The 16320-nt window shown below is 40.4% G+C and overlaps 1 protein-coding gene across 1 annotated transcript; it reads right to left on the bottom strand.

Annotated features, from left to right (window-relative positions):
• Positions 1 to 1396: 1396 nt before the first annotated feature.
• STRAP (serine/threonine kinase receptor associated protein) lies at positions 1397 to 15565 on the bottom strand. Its single transcript, XM_020808557.3, has 10 exons — positions 15236 to 15565; positions 12369 to 12504; positions 12126 to 12207; positions 11857 to 11929; positions 9697 to 9793; positions 7874 to 8011; positions 6590 to 6726; positions 3384 to 3533; positions 2435 to 2500; positions 1397 to 1920 (listed from the first exon to the last, which is right to left on the bottom strand). Exons 1-10 carry the CDS (start codon positions 15345 to 15347, stop codon positions 1859 to 1861), a joined length of 1053 nt encoding a protein of 350 aa, XP_020664216.1. The 5' UTR covers positions 15348 to 15565; the 3' UTR covers positions 1397 to 1858.
• Between the last annotated feature and the right edge of the window lie 755 nt (positions 15566 to 16320).

The raw sequence follows: 16320 nt of genomic DNA, 5'->3' as shown, positions 1-16320 counted from the left end.
AAATAGCACTCATTGGTGTTCAGCCACAAAATACTTTGTGTGCCTTACCTTGTAATATTATCTCTATTATGTATGGGACTTTTGGGACTACAAATCCCATAATTCTCCATTCAGCTAGCAGTGGGACAGCTTCCTTTCTACACAGGAAGCTAGAGTGCTTCAAAGCCTTCCCAGCTAGGCCTTTTATCCAAGTTTAAGTGTCTGTAGGTGTGGATCTGTCAGGCCATATTTAAGTCTCTATGTGTGGATTTGTCAGGTAGAACTCCCAGACTATGGTGGTATGGAATCTGTAATCCAAAGAAATTCAAAAATCCCATGCCTGTAATTCGCAACCCACTGCACTGTCATCTCCCAGCTGCATAAGACTATAGAATGTGCGGAGAGGGCATGTGCTGACAAAAACTCACACTCTAAAAATATAATACACTGCTAAATGTAAGATAGTTCCACATCACAATAGCACAATATATGCATTTGTATCAAAATATATTCAGTGATGGTTTCTCTCTGGATATTTCAACACATTAGAAAACCAGTATAAGTGAACAGTATTTTATTGAGAACCCCTTTCTCTATTGAAGTATGAAATTCTTTAATATCCACCACATATACAGCTGAATGTGTAGCAGGTGGCCATATTTGTATTCATCCACTGTAGTGTGAAAGTTGAGGGGGGAAAAGAGAAAAGGCATTAATATGTTTAAAAAGATCAAGCTGATATTCCTGAAGAATACAACTTCAGGCACATGGAAGGCCACAACTGGTCAATGTTGTTACCAGAAATACTGGTGGCACATTTTATATTTATTCTTGGTAACACAGATGAACCCTTAAACCGGCAATTCATTTCCATATGCTGTGTGAATAATCTGACACACACAAAAAAACCTGTAAAAAAGAATGAACCGTTTCTGATTTATAGAAAGGTTTAGCTGATACTTTTTGCAGAAATTAAAATGGAACATTATGCAAAAATACCTACGTGTTTTGCAGAATGAGATTCAGAGGTTATATGAATACTTTTCACCAGTGATGTGTGGATTATGACAGCTGCTAACACATGCATCCTGCACTGTTGTTTTAGCAGTGGTTCCCAACCTTAGTTCGCCAGATTTTCTTGGACAAAAACTCCCCAAAGCCTTTATCACTAACTCTGCTGGCCAGGATTTTCTTACAGTTGTAGTCCAAGAACATCTGGGGACCCAGGGTTGGGAACCACTGTTTTAGAGAGACATTGGAATACACATTTATATCGAGGAGATATAAGCCTCAAGCAGCAAGATACTGCAAAAAAAAAATATCTCTACCCTTTTTCTTTACTGAAATCTCAAGATGCTCCAATGCTGTTAAGAAACAGATGGTTGAAGCTTCTACATTTGACGAGATGCCCTAGGAACACAGTTGTAGAGAGGCATTTTATTCAGATGTTCAGAAACAGATATTTAGAAGCAACGTACAACAAAAGAAAAAAGAAAAACCAAGTCAGTTGTTCTGCCACACAATCTCATCTTTTTTGCCAACTCTTTTGACTTTCAGAGAAACTTTACTAGAGGCCATTACATTTCTCCTCAATAATAAACACTATCATGGGTTAACCAAAGCTGAAGAAACTGGGTTTCAGCTGCCACATTACATTCAGACATACAACAGGCAGTGGTGCTAGGAGACAGCAAAAAACATTACTGCTCATCGCATTCCATACTCTCAACTCTCTTCGCAGACAACCAGTTCCAAAGCAATCTCATCAATTCTCATCTTTGCCGTAGGTAGAGTGTGCACCCTGGGAGGCTGCTGCATACTGCTGCTTTCTTGATTTAGTCTCAGAATGTCCATGTGTTTTCATTAAGAGCTGTGATGTTCAAGCCTTAACTTCAGGTGTTGTGCTGTAGAGGGGATCTGAATTTTCAGAACCAAGGTCTTCTGCCAAGTTGCAAAAAAGAGAGAGAGAGAGAGAGAGAGAGAGAGAGAGAGAACACCAACACAGGATCATTAGCAAAAGTTACTTAAAAGAAAGTATCAATTTCATCCACACATTCCACTCTGAGCCTATTACGAATAGTTAGTTCCCTTGGGCACATTCTAATTGCAACTTGATCTTAGTTCTTGGCTAGCCACAAAAGTACATCCAAAGTCCAACTGGCCCAATTTGCATTGAACTGGAAAGAAACTTTCTTGTGGTGGCTCTTAGTTCTTTTTCCCAGCCCTTAAAGGCACAAGGACCTCACCACTTTCCTACCACTCACTCTACAAAATGGATGTCCCTACAACTTCTCTTCAACAGGCTATTGTGGTGGCTTCAATGCTACAGTAGAGTAATTACTCAATACTGCATGATTGTTCATACCGAACGACTACAATGCACAGGTCAGTTTGCGGAGAATCCAAAGTTATTACTTGTTCTGGCCAGATTTCATGGGAGCTATCATTTAATTACCTAGTTCTTCTTCTGTGGTTCCTGGAAGGCTGACCTTGGCTTTAGCCAGCTCAACACCTTCTTCCTCTACAAAGGAAAAACAAAAAGAAAGTCCTCATTTCATAACTTGAAACAGCAAGCATCAGATATCCTGACTGCAGAGTGTGCAAAGAGTGCTGTGACTCACAAGGGGTTTTCCACTTCAGTTTTATCTATTTGCCAAATGTGCCCCCGTGACCCACTTCTTCATACAATTGCTAAGAGCCAATGTGTGTGCATGCGTCTGGTCTCTGGGTGTCTGTGAATTTCGTTGTATGTGTATATACTTACAATGACAATAAATTATTATTATTATTATTATTATTATTATTATTATTATTATTATTATTATTATTATTATTATTATTATTATTATTATTATTATTATTATTATTATTATTATTATTATTATTATTTCATGTAAACTGACTGATGAGGGCAAAATGTGCCTGTCTCTTCACTTTTAGGAGCCTGACAACCAAGGTAGCATAGGATGAGGGTTATTCAGAGTCCAAGCTGAATGAGTTCTCCATCTGAAATAGTCTGGACTGTATCCTCCCCTCAAGATGACAGCTAGAGGCCCACATGACAATATTACTCTGCACCTTACAGAGAGAAAGACCTGTTGCCAAGGAGAACAGATCCTCAACAACCCTGTTTCATATGCACAGAGGATGATTTATTTATTGCATGAAGGAACCTTTCCATGTTAGCCCTTATCTGCTGTCAGAAGAGATACTGTCCAGAGCTGCATCAATGACATCTCTACCTTTATCCATTCAAGTATAATGATACTCTATCGGTTTTCATTTCATTAAAAGGTGATGAAAAATATTTTCAGTACAATTTAAAAATAATAAATATGGTTTATAAAAAGACATAAGTGATAGTGCGCTTCAGTTCCAGCACAACACACGCGCCGTGTTCTTACCAGGAATCACACATTTCCAGAGACCATATGTTTTCCCTACTGTTGTCTGCCACAGTCTTAGAGTTCCGTCCTCAGAGCCGCTGGCATACAACTCTCCATCTGGGCTAAATCTGACACAGTGAATGGGCCCAAAGTGCCCCTTATATGATTCTGCAAGAAGATACAATACATCAATCAGTTTCAGGCAAGAAATAAATACTGTACATATTAACAGCCTTATAGACATATAAAGAAATCAATTCTGTAGTTGGGTCTTGAAGATGACAGCTGCTGCCCAAAGCTGTAGAACCAGCAAGCAGCCCCCATCTTTTTAACACCGAAAGCTCCCTGCTACACTATTATGAAAAGGATAGATCTTCTGTGCCTGGTCTTGCTACTGGAAAGCAAGTGAGGATGTGAGATATGGCATCAGGCATCAGAAAATGCTTTACACTTAAATGTGGAAACATCTACAGGAATGATGCGCAGCTAACAAATCTGTTCCAACCTCAGAGAGGTTCCTTTATTAAAACCAGTACTATTATTCGGCCACCAGCAATGGGAACTCGGGCTCCTCTCCAAGTCCCCACAGAAGTCTAGGGACTTGTTTGCTTTGCTGTATTCCTGATTCAAAGGCTACTTATGGAAAAGCTGGCCACGATCGCAGGGGCAAAAATTAAAAATGAAACAATATGCAGCACATTAAAAAAAATTCCACTAAATTTTCACACAGATTTCCAAGTCCCACTATGAGAAGTTATCTACAAGTAGCACAAAAAGCATAAGGCAAAAACTCTTCTCAGTTTACAATCTCGCACTCATCTTAGGGATTATAGCCACCAGTAGTTCTGTTGATACTGTGTTACCACTACAGGTGCTGAGTAATGTATTCTGTTTTAAGCTGTACCCAAAGCCATCTTCTTTTCCAGAACCAAGACCCACTCTTATTGGCAGCCTTGGAACACAGAACTCACTTCAAACTCTTTTTAGTTCCTATTCTGCATTTTCCTTTCTTAGTGCTGGATATCCCAAGAGTGTCTCTGTGACTTAGGTAGATTTTTCCTACCACCTACTGTTGCAAGTGACGATTTCAGCCCAATACACATTGTAAAAACTAAAAATCTAGTAGCAGCCATTTTAGATTATTCTACTGCCCTCCCTTCCCCAGTGTGCATCTTCTTCATCCCATAATTTCCAAAGGAATCACTGGAGAAAAGGTGTGTGTTGTCAAGATTGTAAGTAGAGATGGGGGTATTCGTATTCATATACAAATACCCCCACACAGGTGGACATAAGGAGGATCCAGCCACTCTTCGACCTTGCAGAAAGGCTCGTCCTCCTGCCAGGAGTGGCTTGCAGACCGCAAGCTCCGGAGCGATAGGAAGGGAATAAGGAGCTCATGGCAACAGCGGAAGGTGAGTGGACAGTCCGGCCCCAGGACCCTCATTATATCCACTTGTACTTGTGTCTAATTGTAAGTCATGCATAGGCCATAATATTGAACCTGTATAAAACTACCGTGTTTTTCCATGTATAAAACGACACTTTTTACTTAAATAATTAAGACCAAAAAAAGACAGTCATTTTATACATGGAAAGCAGCCGCTTTCCCCTGCCTCGTGCAGCTTAGGAAGTGGGTAACGCAGCCGTGCAAGGGCTCCAGGATCAAAGGGGTGCGATCGTGCAGATTTTCTAATTTGGGGGTTAGAAAAGGGAGAGTTGTCTTATACATTGGGTCATCTTATAAACAGAAAAATACGGTATCTAGCTTATACTGTTTGGAATGTTGTAATGCATCTATATGACCAAAAGATGCCATTTCATTTACCGATGGAACAAATTGCCAGATCAGTACATGTATTCCTTTGCTCACTTACAGAGACTGTATCTCTCTTATCTCACAGGTGCAAGGCCAAATTAGTCAAAACAAAGCTTACTGTCCGCCATAGGGGCTACCTGCCTCATATTTTACAAGGGCCATGGTTTGCTACCCCAGTAAAACCAACAGAAAATATCTGAACTACAGATGGGGGTATTTGTATACAAATATGAATACCCCCGCACAGGTGGCAATAGCGAGGGTCCATCCCCATGAGGCTGGACAGTCCACTCACAATTCCGCTGCTGCCACAACCTCCATGGAGCTTTCCAATGCCTCCGGAGATCGTGATCTGCTCGCCACTGGATGACAAGCCTCTCTGCCAGGTCGAAGAGCGGCTCACAGATCGTAATCTCCGGAGACATTGGAAGGCTCTATGGAGCCTCTGCAGCATCGGAATTGTGAGTGGACCGTCCAGCCCCATGGGGCTGGACCCTCGCTATTGCCACCTGTGCTCGGGCATTCGTAATCATATACGAATACAAATATCCCCATATCTAATCTGAACCATCATTTTATTATTCTAGATAAACCATATACACAGCTCAGTAATTTACTAGCACAGTAAAAAACTGTTGACAGTTCACAAGGTGGTAAGGACTGATAAAACAGTATAACTTAAAATCCAAGACAATGGCTAGGTAAGGAGCACCCGTAGAGAAGAGAGATTCTGCTGGGGATTGGGTTAAGATTCTTTTTCTACATTATAAACTTATGCTGATGTGCCTTTTATTTGCTTATGCTTTAGTTGAGGTAATATTGTTAATGTGATTTACTTAATTGAGAGCTATTTCACTTAAGTTAATATTTTTTCATTTTTCCTATGATGCATTAATCATATAAAAGTCTGCTGTTCTAACAGGATTTGGGAGAAGCATTCACTGTTTTAAGATGATGAAGTTTGTAAATTTAATTCTATGTACAAACACTGCAAAATGGCTAGCTATATTAAACCTCCAGTTGACCCTGAGTCAGATAAAAACATACTGCTAGCTTGTGAGCAAATTGGGAAATTACTTCATTTTCACCCTATCAATCCCAAGGAACCTGAAGCTTTAAGTACAATTTTCCCTCTGTGTGGCTGTGCAAGTAACGCACAACTCCACGCAGGGCTCCTCCTCCTCTGTGCACCCGCAGCAATAGTTTCCAGCCTCTTTGGTTCCAGTCGTGAAGGAACCCTGCACGGAGGGGGGGGGGAGTGCAGTCACATGAGAATGGGGGGGGGAGAAGCCTTGCCCAACGGGGCTGAAAATTGGAGGGAATGTTGTTTAAGTTATTTTATATTTCAACAGAAACACAGCTATTCAAAGCATACTCTGAATTCCTTTCGAATGCACTACAAACATACCTAGTTCTTCACCGGTGTTATAATCATACTTATAAAGTTTAAAGTCTTCACCACCTGCCACCACATACTCTTTCTCAGGGTGAAGGGATGCTGAATTGATGGTTGCAGGGGCCTCAAATGATTTGATCTGTTCTAAGCTATAGAAGGAAAGGAAAAGTTTTAAGTAGAGAGATTGCAAGTAACAACTCTGTACGCATCAAAATAAAAACATGGAAAGAAGAAATAGAACTGTATTCAATATAACGTCTTCTGAACAAATTTTGGATGTCTTATAAAAACAAACAAAAATACAAACTTAAAACTGTTTCAAATGGTTTCTGCACAAGCACAGTTATGTTACTCAAATCAAGTGTAACAACACAGAGAAAAGGTACAGCTTCAAAATTACATATTCTATTTTAGAATATACTTTTGCTTCACAACTTTAGCTATTAGGCCAAACAGGCAAGTCTGTAAGACTTACTTCTCCAGACCTTCAATTTGTTAACTTCAATTTCATATGTGCTTTTAGTGGTCTCTACTTATTCTGAAACATGTACACATGCATACATTCAAACACAATGGCTGAAATCCAGTTAGTCAGAACTAGAGCAGGCCTACTGAATCAGTTGCTATTTACTAAGTTAATTCCTCTATAAATTTCACCAATTCAATGGGCTTACTCCAGTAATAAGTCCAGTAGTGACTTATCATGGGATTTCAGCCAGTGTGTGTGCTTTGTATGCAGTTTTACAAATTCTAATGAAAACCCACACCAGAGTTTTAAAAAACTGAATAGAATAAAAACTAATTGATGTTCTCAGACTGTAAAACCTAATGCAATATCCTAAACCAGTTGCACTATGACATGTTGATGACTCAAATAACCAGGGACTGCTGCAAATCTCATCTTGCACATGATTTCAACAGAAACTTCCATCTTCTTTGACTACTGCCAGTGCTGACTGGAGCCATGCTAATAACCCAAAATATCTAGAAGGCACCAAACATGCAACTCCTGCAACTGAATGTGTACAAACCCAAGTGATATGTATATGGTTCACACTGCATTGTAAACTGGGCAACCAAATATGGAAACAGTTACGAAAACAACAGCCCTTGCAGCTTCAGTTGTATTTTAGATATACATCATCCTCACATTTTTAACAAAGCATGTGCAAGTACAAAAGGATATTTATCTCATCTAACATGGGGGCGCGCACACACGTTTACACTATTCCACATCTTGCCAATTCTGCATGCTGCTTCTTAAAAAAAAAACCAAACCAAATCAAAGAGACATACGTTTCTGCACTATGAAATGCAATGGTCCTCCCATAGGTGATCACTATTATCTCCCCTTCTGGGAAATATTCCATGCTGCTCACAGACATGGCAACGTTTATCGCCTTCACTTCTGTCCAGGTATTTCTGTCCCAAAGTCTACAATAGAGAGACATGAAACTTATCAGAATTGTGACATCAACAGATAAATTTCTTCTCATTCAGTGCTCCTCTGCACTGCCATCACAATTCCTCCCCAAAATATATTCTCAAAGGCTTTCACAGCCGGGATCTGATGGTTGTTGAGGGTTTTTCGGGCTCTTTGGCCATGTTCCAAAGGTTGTCCTCTGAAGATGCCGGCCACAAAGACCGGTGAAACGTCAGGAAGAACAACCTTCGGAACACGGTGAAAGAGTCTGAAAAACCCACAACAATCTCCCCAAAATGTTTGCAACATGACTATGTGATTTCTTTATATCAAAAAAGAAGCCCTGGAATTCTTGTTGCAGCTCATCCTGGCACACACTCTATAAATACTAAGGTTGCACTTATTAAGTATTATTCATCTCTTGAAAGTTGCCGAATGTCAAATTATTTTCAGGTAGAAAACTCTGGGCCTCCTTTTTTCAGAGACAGGGGAACAATTTACATCCGGTTTTCAGCCCAAGGACACATTTTGATAGGTAATTAAATTTTGAAGATAATGGGAGAGGAAAGGAAACATGCAACTAAACATGTTATCGCAGCACGTATACATTGGTAACATTTTCTAATCTTTCAAGCCAAGACAAGCACCCTGTAGCCATCAACCCAATTCCACTGATGCTTGTCAAAATTTATCATTAAATATATTTTCCTGTAAGTCTTAACTATCTGTGAAAGGCAAGAGTAGCCCTAGGATCACATTTACACTCACAATCTAAATAAACTATTATGCATTGTGTTAGGTTGTGCACTGGCTCCTAAATTTGTTCATGTGCAAATAAGATAGGAATTCATTTTATAATGTGCCCTTTTATGAGATTCCTACCAAACTGTGTCTGTGCTGGTGTTTTTGTATTATTGTACCTCCAAGACAAAAACCATTATTGCAAATGAGTCCAACCCCCTACTCAGGGTAAGAACCTCTTGCTCAATGCAGGAAGACATGCAAATGCCTATAATATGTGATGCAAGGTTACATACTGCCACCAGAATTCTCTGGCAAATTATTTGCACACATCCACCCCAGAAGGCACAAGAAGAGAAGTAGGAGACATATATTATGAACTTTGGTAGTGACACCACAAAATCAACAAAAAAGTGAAACTGGGTGTATTTATGTGGCAGATCCCGACAGTCTATATGAAGTTATGATATATAATCGTTGAAACCCACACAAGAATGCAGAACTTTCTGGGAGATGCAGTCCAAAAACATACCTCTGAAACAGATTTTGGGGAAAGAGCAGGAATCTAGTTTAGAGAACCAGAGCAAGCAAGTGAGCATGTGAGTGTGTAAAAACTAAGTTCTGATACTGAACATGCATTCCTATCTCAGCATGAGTTACTTAGGGGGAATTTTGTTGCTTATTTTTAAGTACCCAGTTACATGGCCCTCACCTCTTAGCGACAGTTTACCTCCTGTTTCCAGCTCATGGACCGTAAGAACCCGATAAAAACAAAACTTGAAACCTATTGTCCTGTGACACATAAAATTATGCTAGAAGATATTCACCTTCATGACAAAACACATCAACTGAAAATGCTAGAATTATATACTAACATTTAAAAGAAACTACGCAATGAAGCTAAAAGTGTAACCAGCAACATGAGACAAAGAAATATTGTTTTTCATTTTCTTACCTGACAGTTTTGTCATCTGCTGAAAGGATCTGTGTGTCATCACTACTCCACAGAGCCTTTTTAATACCAGATGTGTGGCCACTGACTATCTGAGGTTCTAAAAAGCAGAGATAATAATTAAGCCACAATTCCATTCTTATGCCTCAACAAAGCTGCTTTCTTAACACTTCTCATTTACAAATAAAAGAAAATAGTTCTATGGCAATACAAATACTGAACACATATTATATGCTCTGCACTTACAATATCTAAGAATGTGTACTATGATATGATACCAACAAAAATTTTAAGATGTTTTCCCTGCATGCATCTGTAAAGTACAACTGCAAACAGTTTAGCAGAAGATACATACACCGCCATTTGTACATAGTCTTAATGTTTATTTAAAAAGAGATTATTTTTAATCTAACCTCAAAGCTAAAAGAAACAGTACTGTTTATTAAAACAGACAAAATTAGCTTGCATAGATAATATGAATAACCATGGTTCATCTTGATGGGAATGAATGAGAGCAAACCTCAGATTTTCAAGCAGAGACCTTCTCCGCCTTAAAAGAAATTAGAGCTTTAACTTCTCCTTTTGGTTAACAGCAGCCTGTCATTTTGTTTGAGCCCATCAAATGATCTGAATCACATCGTGTTGGAAAAAAGTACATCCCATAACCCATGTTTTGGCTTTTTTCAAACAAAAGCCAAAACATGGTCAAGATCAATACAGCTGCAGGTTTAAACATAATTATCCTGCTATCACAGCATGATGACAGGATCGCAAGGAACACTGACATTTTTTTAGAATCAACATCCTGGTTCATGTGGCCCAGTCACTTCTGCTGACTCATTTTATTTCAATTTCAACAAGAGTCTGCACTCTGGCTTGTTTCTGCCACTAGCAGTCAGAGAAACAAGAGTAAAATTCACAGCTTGTCTTTCTTTCTTTGGCTTGCTGGGACAGAAAACAAGCAAGAATGCTAACTCCCACTATATTAGGACATCAGGCAAAACAAATCACAGATCAGAGGTACTTGGGTTTGTTTAGTCAATCCAGATGCAAAAAGCAAATCATCAGGCACTGGGCACCAGTACACTAACACATTATTGGCAAGCTAGAATTTTAAAGCATTCCTGCTTGTTGTGAAGTAGGACTATGGCTGATGCAATTTTAAAGACAGAAGCAAAGATGTTTGGAGGAGCAACTCACAGCCAAGTAGGAGAGGAGCACGCTATCCTGATGCTCACTTCCACTGTGATAAAACATGGTATATCATGATATCTGAATTACACTAAAACAGTATGTTTGTTTATTTGTTTGTTTATTCATTCATTCGATTTATATACTGCCCCATTATTGCAATGTACAAATCTGGATGCTTTACAACAATAAAAACATATTAATAAACTATAAAGAAACAATAAGATTAAAAACATTAACAAGGACAAGCGGCACCAAAAGCAAATTCTCTATGTGACAGTAGCTTACTACTAAAATCACTGCTGCATACAGTGGCATTGTTGGGTATAACATTAAACCACAATTTAGCATTATGTTCGAATAAAGGCAGCATGTCCACTAGGGGTTTTAATTCTGCCGTATTTCAGGACTCTGTTAAACGTCAGACATAACAAAAACAGGAAAACAGTGGACACAAAAGTAAACAGGAAGAGTACAGCAGATGAAATCTTGCTCCTTAGCACAGTAAGTCACAGCTAGAATAGGCCTTCTGGAGGCTGACTCATGGGAACTGGACTTCTTTAATAGGTTGAAATGTTTCACTACTCATCCAAGTATCTTCTTTGGTCAGTTCAGACTCAAGAAGCTACTTGAATGAGTAACGAAACATTTCAGCCTAATAAGAAAGAAGTCCAGCTGCCATGACTCTACTTCCAGATAACCTCACCTGGATGATTGAGAAACTTCACAGATATAGCTAAACTAGGCCTATTGAATCAGTTAAGATTTGGTGAGTCAACTCTTTCATCAGTTCCACTGATTCAACGGGCCTACCCTAGTTGTGACTTACTATGCTAAGCAACAGGATTTCAGCCATTAAATTACAAAAGTCTAAGGCAATCGATATACCTACGACTAATGTTTCTAGCTAAAAAAAAACATAGGTTTGGATAATAATTCAACTTCAGTGATTAACAGGACAACAAAACTCACCTGCTTCTGGCTTACTTAAATCATAAATACGCAACAGTTTATCTTGTCCACCTGTCAATAGATAATTGCTGTCCTAGAAGAGAAAACAAGTACAGTACTGTCATTTTCATCCACATGATCTTGGTAAGGTTGCCTACATTAAAATAATTCAACCACCATTTTTAGAAACTAATGTTTTTTTTATTTATGAATGAGAAATCATTGTTATGATACTCCCTTGAGAAACAAAAATGGGAAAGAAACAACAAGATATTGTGTGTCCTTCTTACCTGAGTGAAGTCTACAGATTTAACAATGTGCTTGTGAGCCAAGGTGATTAATTCATCCCCTGAAACACCGTCCCACACTTTGCTGAAACAAAAACACAGAATGACATTCTAGTCGAGCTACATTCCAGGCTTAAGAGCTCTTTCAGACAATTGAAATTGATAACTTGAGATATCCCAAAATATATTCTGCATGCAGAAAAAGAAGCATGTGGAGAGTTTCAGGATTAGAGATGTTTCACTTACGCAGTGAAATCTGCAGCAGCTGTAGCTGCTTTAGTGGCATCCTTATTCAGCGTAGCTCCCCAGACTGCTCCCTTGTGACCAAGAAATGTTCCAATCCAGTCCCCTGTGTCACCCTGGCGGAGCATAGGTTTACCATCTAGTGAGGAGAAAGAGGTAGACAGAGATGAGTAGGCAACATTTCCAACAACCTAAACCAGATGTTGATGTAAAATTCCTCTAAGAACTTCCACATATACTACAGGAGGTTATTCATTCAGATTAAAAAACCCAACTGTTCATTACAAGAATTTCCAAGATCTATTAGTGAAACCTGGAATTAATTATTCAAGAGGTAAAGTTTCTTGAGCAATTAACAAATCATTATGTTTCTTCTTGTGGTCTATGGACTACACATCATAAAATGCCTGGTTATTTGTATAACCAACCACTTAGTTATGGATGAAAAAACTAAGACAACACTGGATCTTTTTTAATTAAATGTATCTAGTACAACACCACTCACAAAATGTCACTGTAAATGTACTGGAATTGCTATACAGTTGTGCCTCGCAAGACGGGCGCCCTGTTTAATGACAAAACCACATTATGACGAACTTTTTGCGATCGCAAAAGCGATCGCTTTACGATGGTTTCAATGGGGGAATTTCGCTTTGCGATGATCGGTTCCCTGCTTCAGGAACCGATTCTCGCAAAACGACAACTTTAAAACAGCTGATTGGCTGTTTCAAAATGGCCGCCAGGTAAAAAAAATGGCTCCCCGCTCTTTTCTGGGATGGACTCCTCGCTGCACGGGCAGCGAAAATGGCTGCCCTATAGAGGATCTTCGCTGGACAGTGAGTTTCAAGCCCTTAGGAACACATTAATCTGGTTTTAATGCGTTTCTATGGGCTTTTAAATTTCGCATTACAATGGTTTCGTTCTACAGCGATTTCGCTGGAATGAATTAACGTTGTAATGCGAGGCACCACTGTATTCCACACAATGTGAAATGAAAAATCATTTTAGTAAACTTGTTCAGTCTTAAAGGTGCCACAGGACTCCACTGTTCTGTAAAATATGTATATGATATTCTTTTAAAAAAAACCCATAAACTAACAGGTCCCTACTCCAAGATGCAGAGTATCTAGAACAAAGGTTCCAAAATTTTGGGCCTTATATGTTCTTGGACTGCAATTCCCATAAGCCCTGATTGTTGGCTGTTCTAGTCAAGGCTCTAGGAAAATGTGGTCCTAAGTTTAAGAACCAGTAATCTAGAAAACAAACAAAAAACACCAGGAAGATTGGAAATATAAGCAGAGTAAATATTGAAAGAATACACTAATCATTACAATTGCATAGATTTGCACTTAGTTACAGCACAGTATTGGGTCAAGAGTTTCTTACAAAACTTGAGTTTGAAGAAGGACCTGGAGGAAATAAGGGAGAGGTTCCACACAAGTATTTTTACAAGCAGTTCTGTATTAGACAGGTAGTAGGAGAGAAATGGAAGATTGTTATATGCCATTAAGTCACATATGACTTATGGCAATCTCAATAGGGTTTTCAAAGTATGTGAGATATTTGGATGACTAGTTTCTATAAACGCACGTTAATCATCATCAATGTATGGTGACGATTAACTAATCTGTAGTTTTAGAAGAGGTAGTCATGTTAATCTCTGCAAGCATATGTGGCAAAAACCAAAGGAAAAAAACAAATGCCTGAATTAAAATACAATAGTCTTTGCCATATATTTTTGCCTTGTTTTGTTTCATTTCATTGGATTTTGCTCAATAGATCTACGGCACCTTAAGGGTTAGTCCATTTTCACAGTACGGCCTTCCATAATCCACTTCTGATGCAAATTCTAATAACTAGCCACAGGTTCATATGAACTGCTGGATAGCTCAGTAGTTTAGGTCTCTGGTTGCAGAGTTAGAGGTTGGGAGTTTGATTCCTCACTGGGCCTCTTTGGCAGGGGCTGGCCTTGATGATCCATAGGGTCCCCTCCAACTCTGCAGTTTGAAGATGGTGGTTATTAGTGTTATTATTATATACACAGTATGCATGTGTGTTACGTGCTATCAGGTGAGAACTGGCTTATTCTTAACCCAATAGTGCTTCTAAAGTACAGTATATGAGATGTTTAAGGAGTGAGTTTTACCGGTCCCATCTCATCCAGTGGAATCCGTGACCAAGGAGAGATACGAACCAGGTCTCCCAAATCCTAGTCCTTCACTCTACCCACTATAAAACAATGGGCATCTATTCATTTATTTATTTAACTTATATTATGCTCACTCTAGCCAAAGGTCTCTGGGCAGCTTACAATTAAAATTCAATTAAAATACAATAAAAGATAAAATGATTAAAATACAATTAAAATTGCCATCAGGACCCAGAGTTGATGTTACTTCAATTAAAAGCCTTCTGGAACAGGAAGGTTTTGACCTGGCGCCGAAATGTCATCAGCGTCGGCGCCAGACAAATCTCAGTCGGGAGGGCATTCCACAGTCTGGGGGCAGCTGCCGAAAAGGCCCTTTGTCTGCAAGCCGTCCCTCTTACCTCCTTAAGGGACGGCTCTTTCAAAAGGGCCCCCTGGCTAGATCTTAACTGCCGGGTAGGCTCATATGGAAGGAGGCGGTCCTTCAGGTATCCAGGGCCCAAGCCGTTTAGGGCTTTATACTTACTATTATATAACTATTATGATACTGAATATTTATTATACAGAACCAACAATCAGTAAAACATGGGAATTTGGGGGGGGGAGGACGTTTAAAACAATTTGGGGGAAAAGATTTGCGTAGAACATAATTGCAGTCAGCCGGGGTGTGGAGCTTAATCACATCCCTCGACCCGGCCCGAAGCCAACAGCCCTCCCGTCTCACCCTTGCAGGCACTGATGAGGAAGTAGCCGTAAGGCGTGATGCCGCTGAAGGCCAAGTCCACCACGGGCCGAGTGTGGCCGGAGCAGGTCAGCGGAGTCTGTCTCATCGCCATGGCAGCGGGTGGGGAGGGAGAAGCCGAGGCCTGAGTGGAGTCGCGCCGAGGGGAAGGAAGGACGAGACCGGCAGGAGGGACCCGGGGAAGGGAGTAGGCCGCACGGCGCTGCCTCGACTTGGGCCTCCGGACGCCGCTCGCTCGTTCCCCCCGCAGACACACGAGCTGCCGGGCCGCTGACGGGAAGGGGTGGCCCGACGGCGCCGGCGACGGAAGTGACGTCTGAGGGGAATGAACGCTCTGGGCGGCCCGAAGGGGGACCGTCACAAGCGTGCGCCCTCCCGTCTTTGTGAAACCATAGCGACACTTCCGGTTCTCTTCCTGGAATGGGAAGAGAACGGAAAAGACGTGAGGTCAATACGTAGTGGCGGCCGTCATTTGGCCATCAGGTCTCCACCCACTTAAAGCCGGCGCCTGTCCAAAGAGGAACCGGAAGTTAGGGGCATTGTGTGACTCTTTGCTTTTTAAAGTACCTACATCCGTGTAGCTCTAGGGACACGTGTGGTAGTTCAGGATCTAGAAGTGAAACAAAAAAAAAGAAATGTAAATTAATTGCGAAGGAAAAAGGAGAGGGCTGTGGATTTAAAAAGAAGGGTAATCCACAAACCGGGACGGAGACGTCTTTTAGCCCCTCAAGATTATTATTTTTTAATCACAACTCCCATCATCCTTGGTAACTCGCCTTTCTGGGGGTGGGCCTTCTGGGAGATGTAGTCCAAGCCATCTGGCAGGGCCCCTCTTTCCTCTGCCAGGCGGCAGCGTCCTGTTGGAGAGGCGGCCGCAGGTCCCAGAAGGAGGCTCTGCTTTTAGGAGGCGGAAGAGCCTTCGTGTGGTAAAAAAAAGAGAGTCGGTCGTTCCAGATTGCAAAGGGAGCAATATTGGAACGGCTTCTTCCCATTAAAGGCTAAAGATCTTCCTGCAGGCAGATATCCATTTGGGAATTGTTGTTTTGTGGTGGTGATTGTTTTTCTTT

This window comes from Pogona vitticeps, chromosome 5 (assembly GCF_051106095.1).
Source record: "Pogona vitticeps strain Pit_001003342236 chromosome 5, PviZW2.1, whole genome shotgun sequence".
Taxonomy (NCBI): domain Eukaryota; kingdom Metazoa; phylum Chordata; class Lepidosauria; order Squamata; family Agamidae; genus Pogona; species Pogona vitticeps.
This window is presented reverse-complemented; position numbering and strand designations above follow the sequence as displayed.

Bases quoted from the DNA above. Each gene is read 5' to 3' on its own strand.
- STRAP (XM_020808557.3), bottom strand. From the start codon at position 15,347: ATGGCGATGAGACAGACTCCGCTGACCTGCTCCGGCCACACTCGGCCC. The intron at 6,727-7,873 runs GTATGTCTCTTT...TTCCTTCTATAG, and splicing joins GCATTTCATAGTGCAGAAAC to CTTAGAACAGATCAAATCAT. The intron at 1,921-2,434 runs GTAATTAAATGA...GCAACTTGGCAG, and splicing joins AACCACAGAAGAAGAACTAG to AAGACCTTGGTTCTGAAAAT.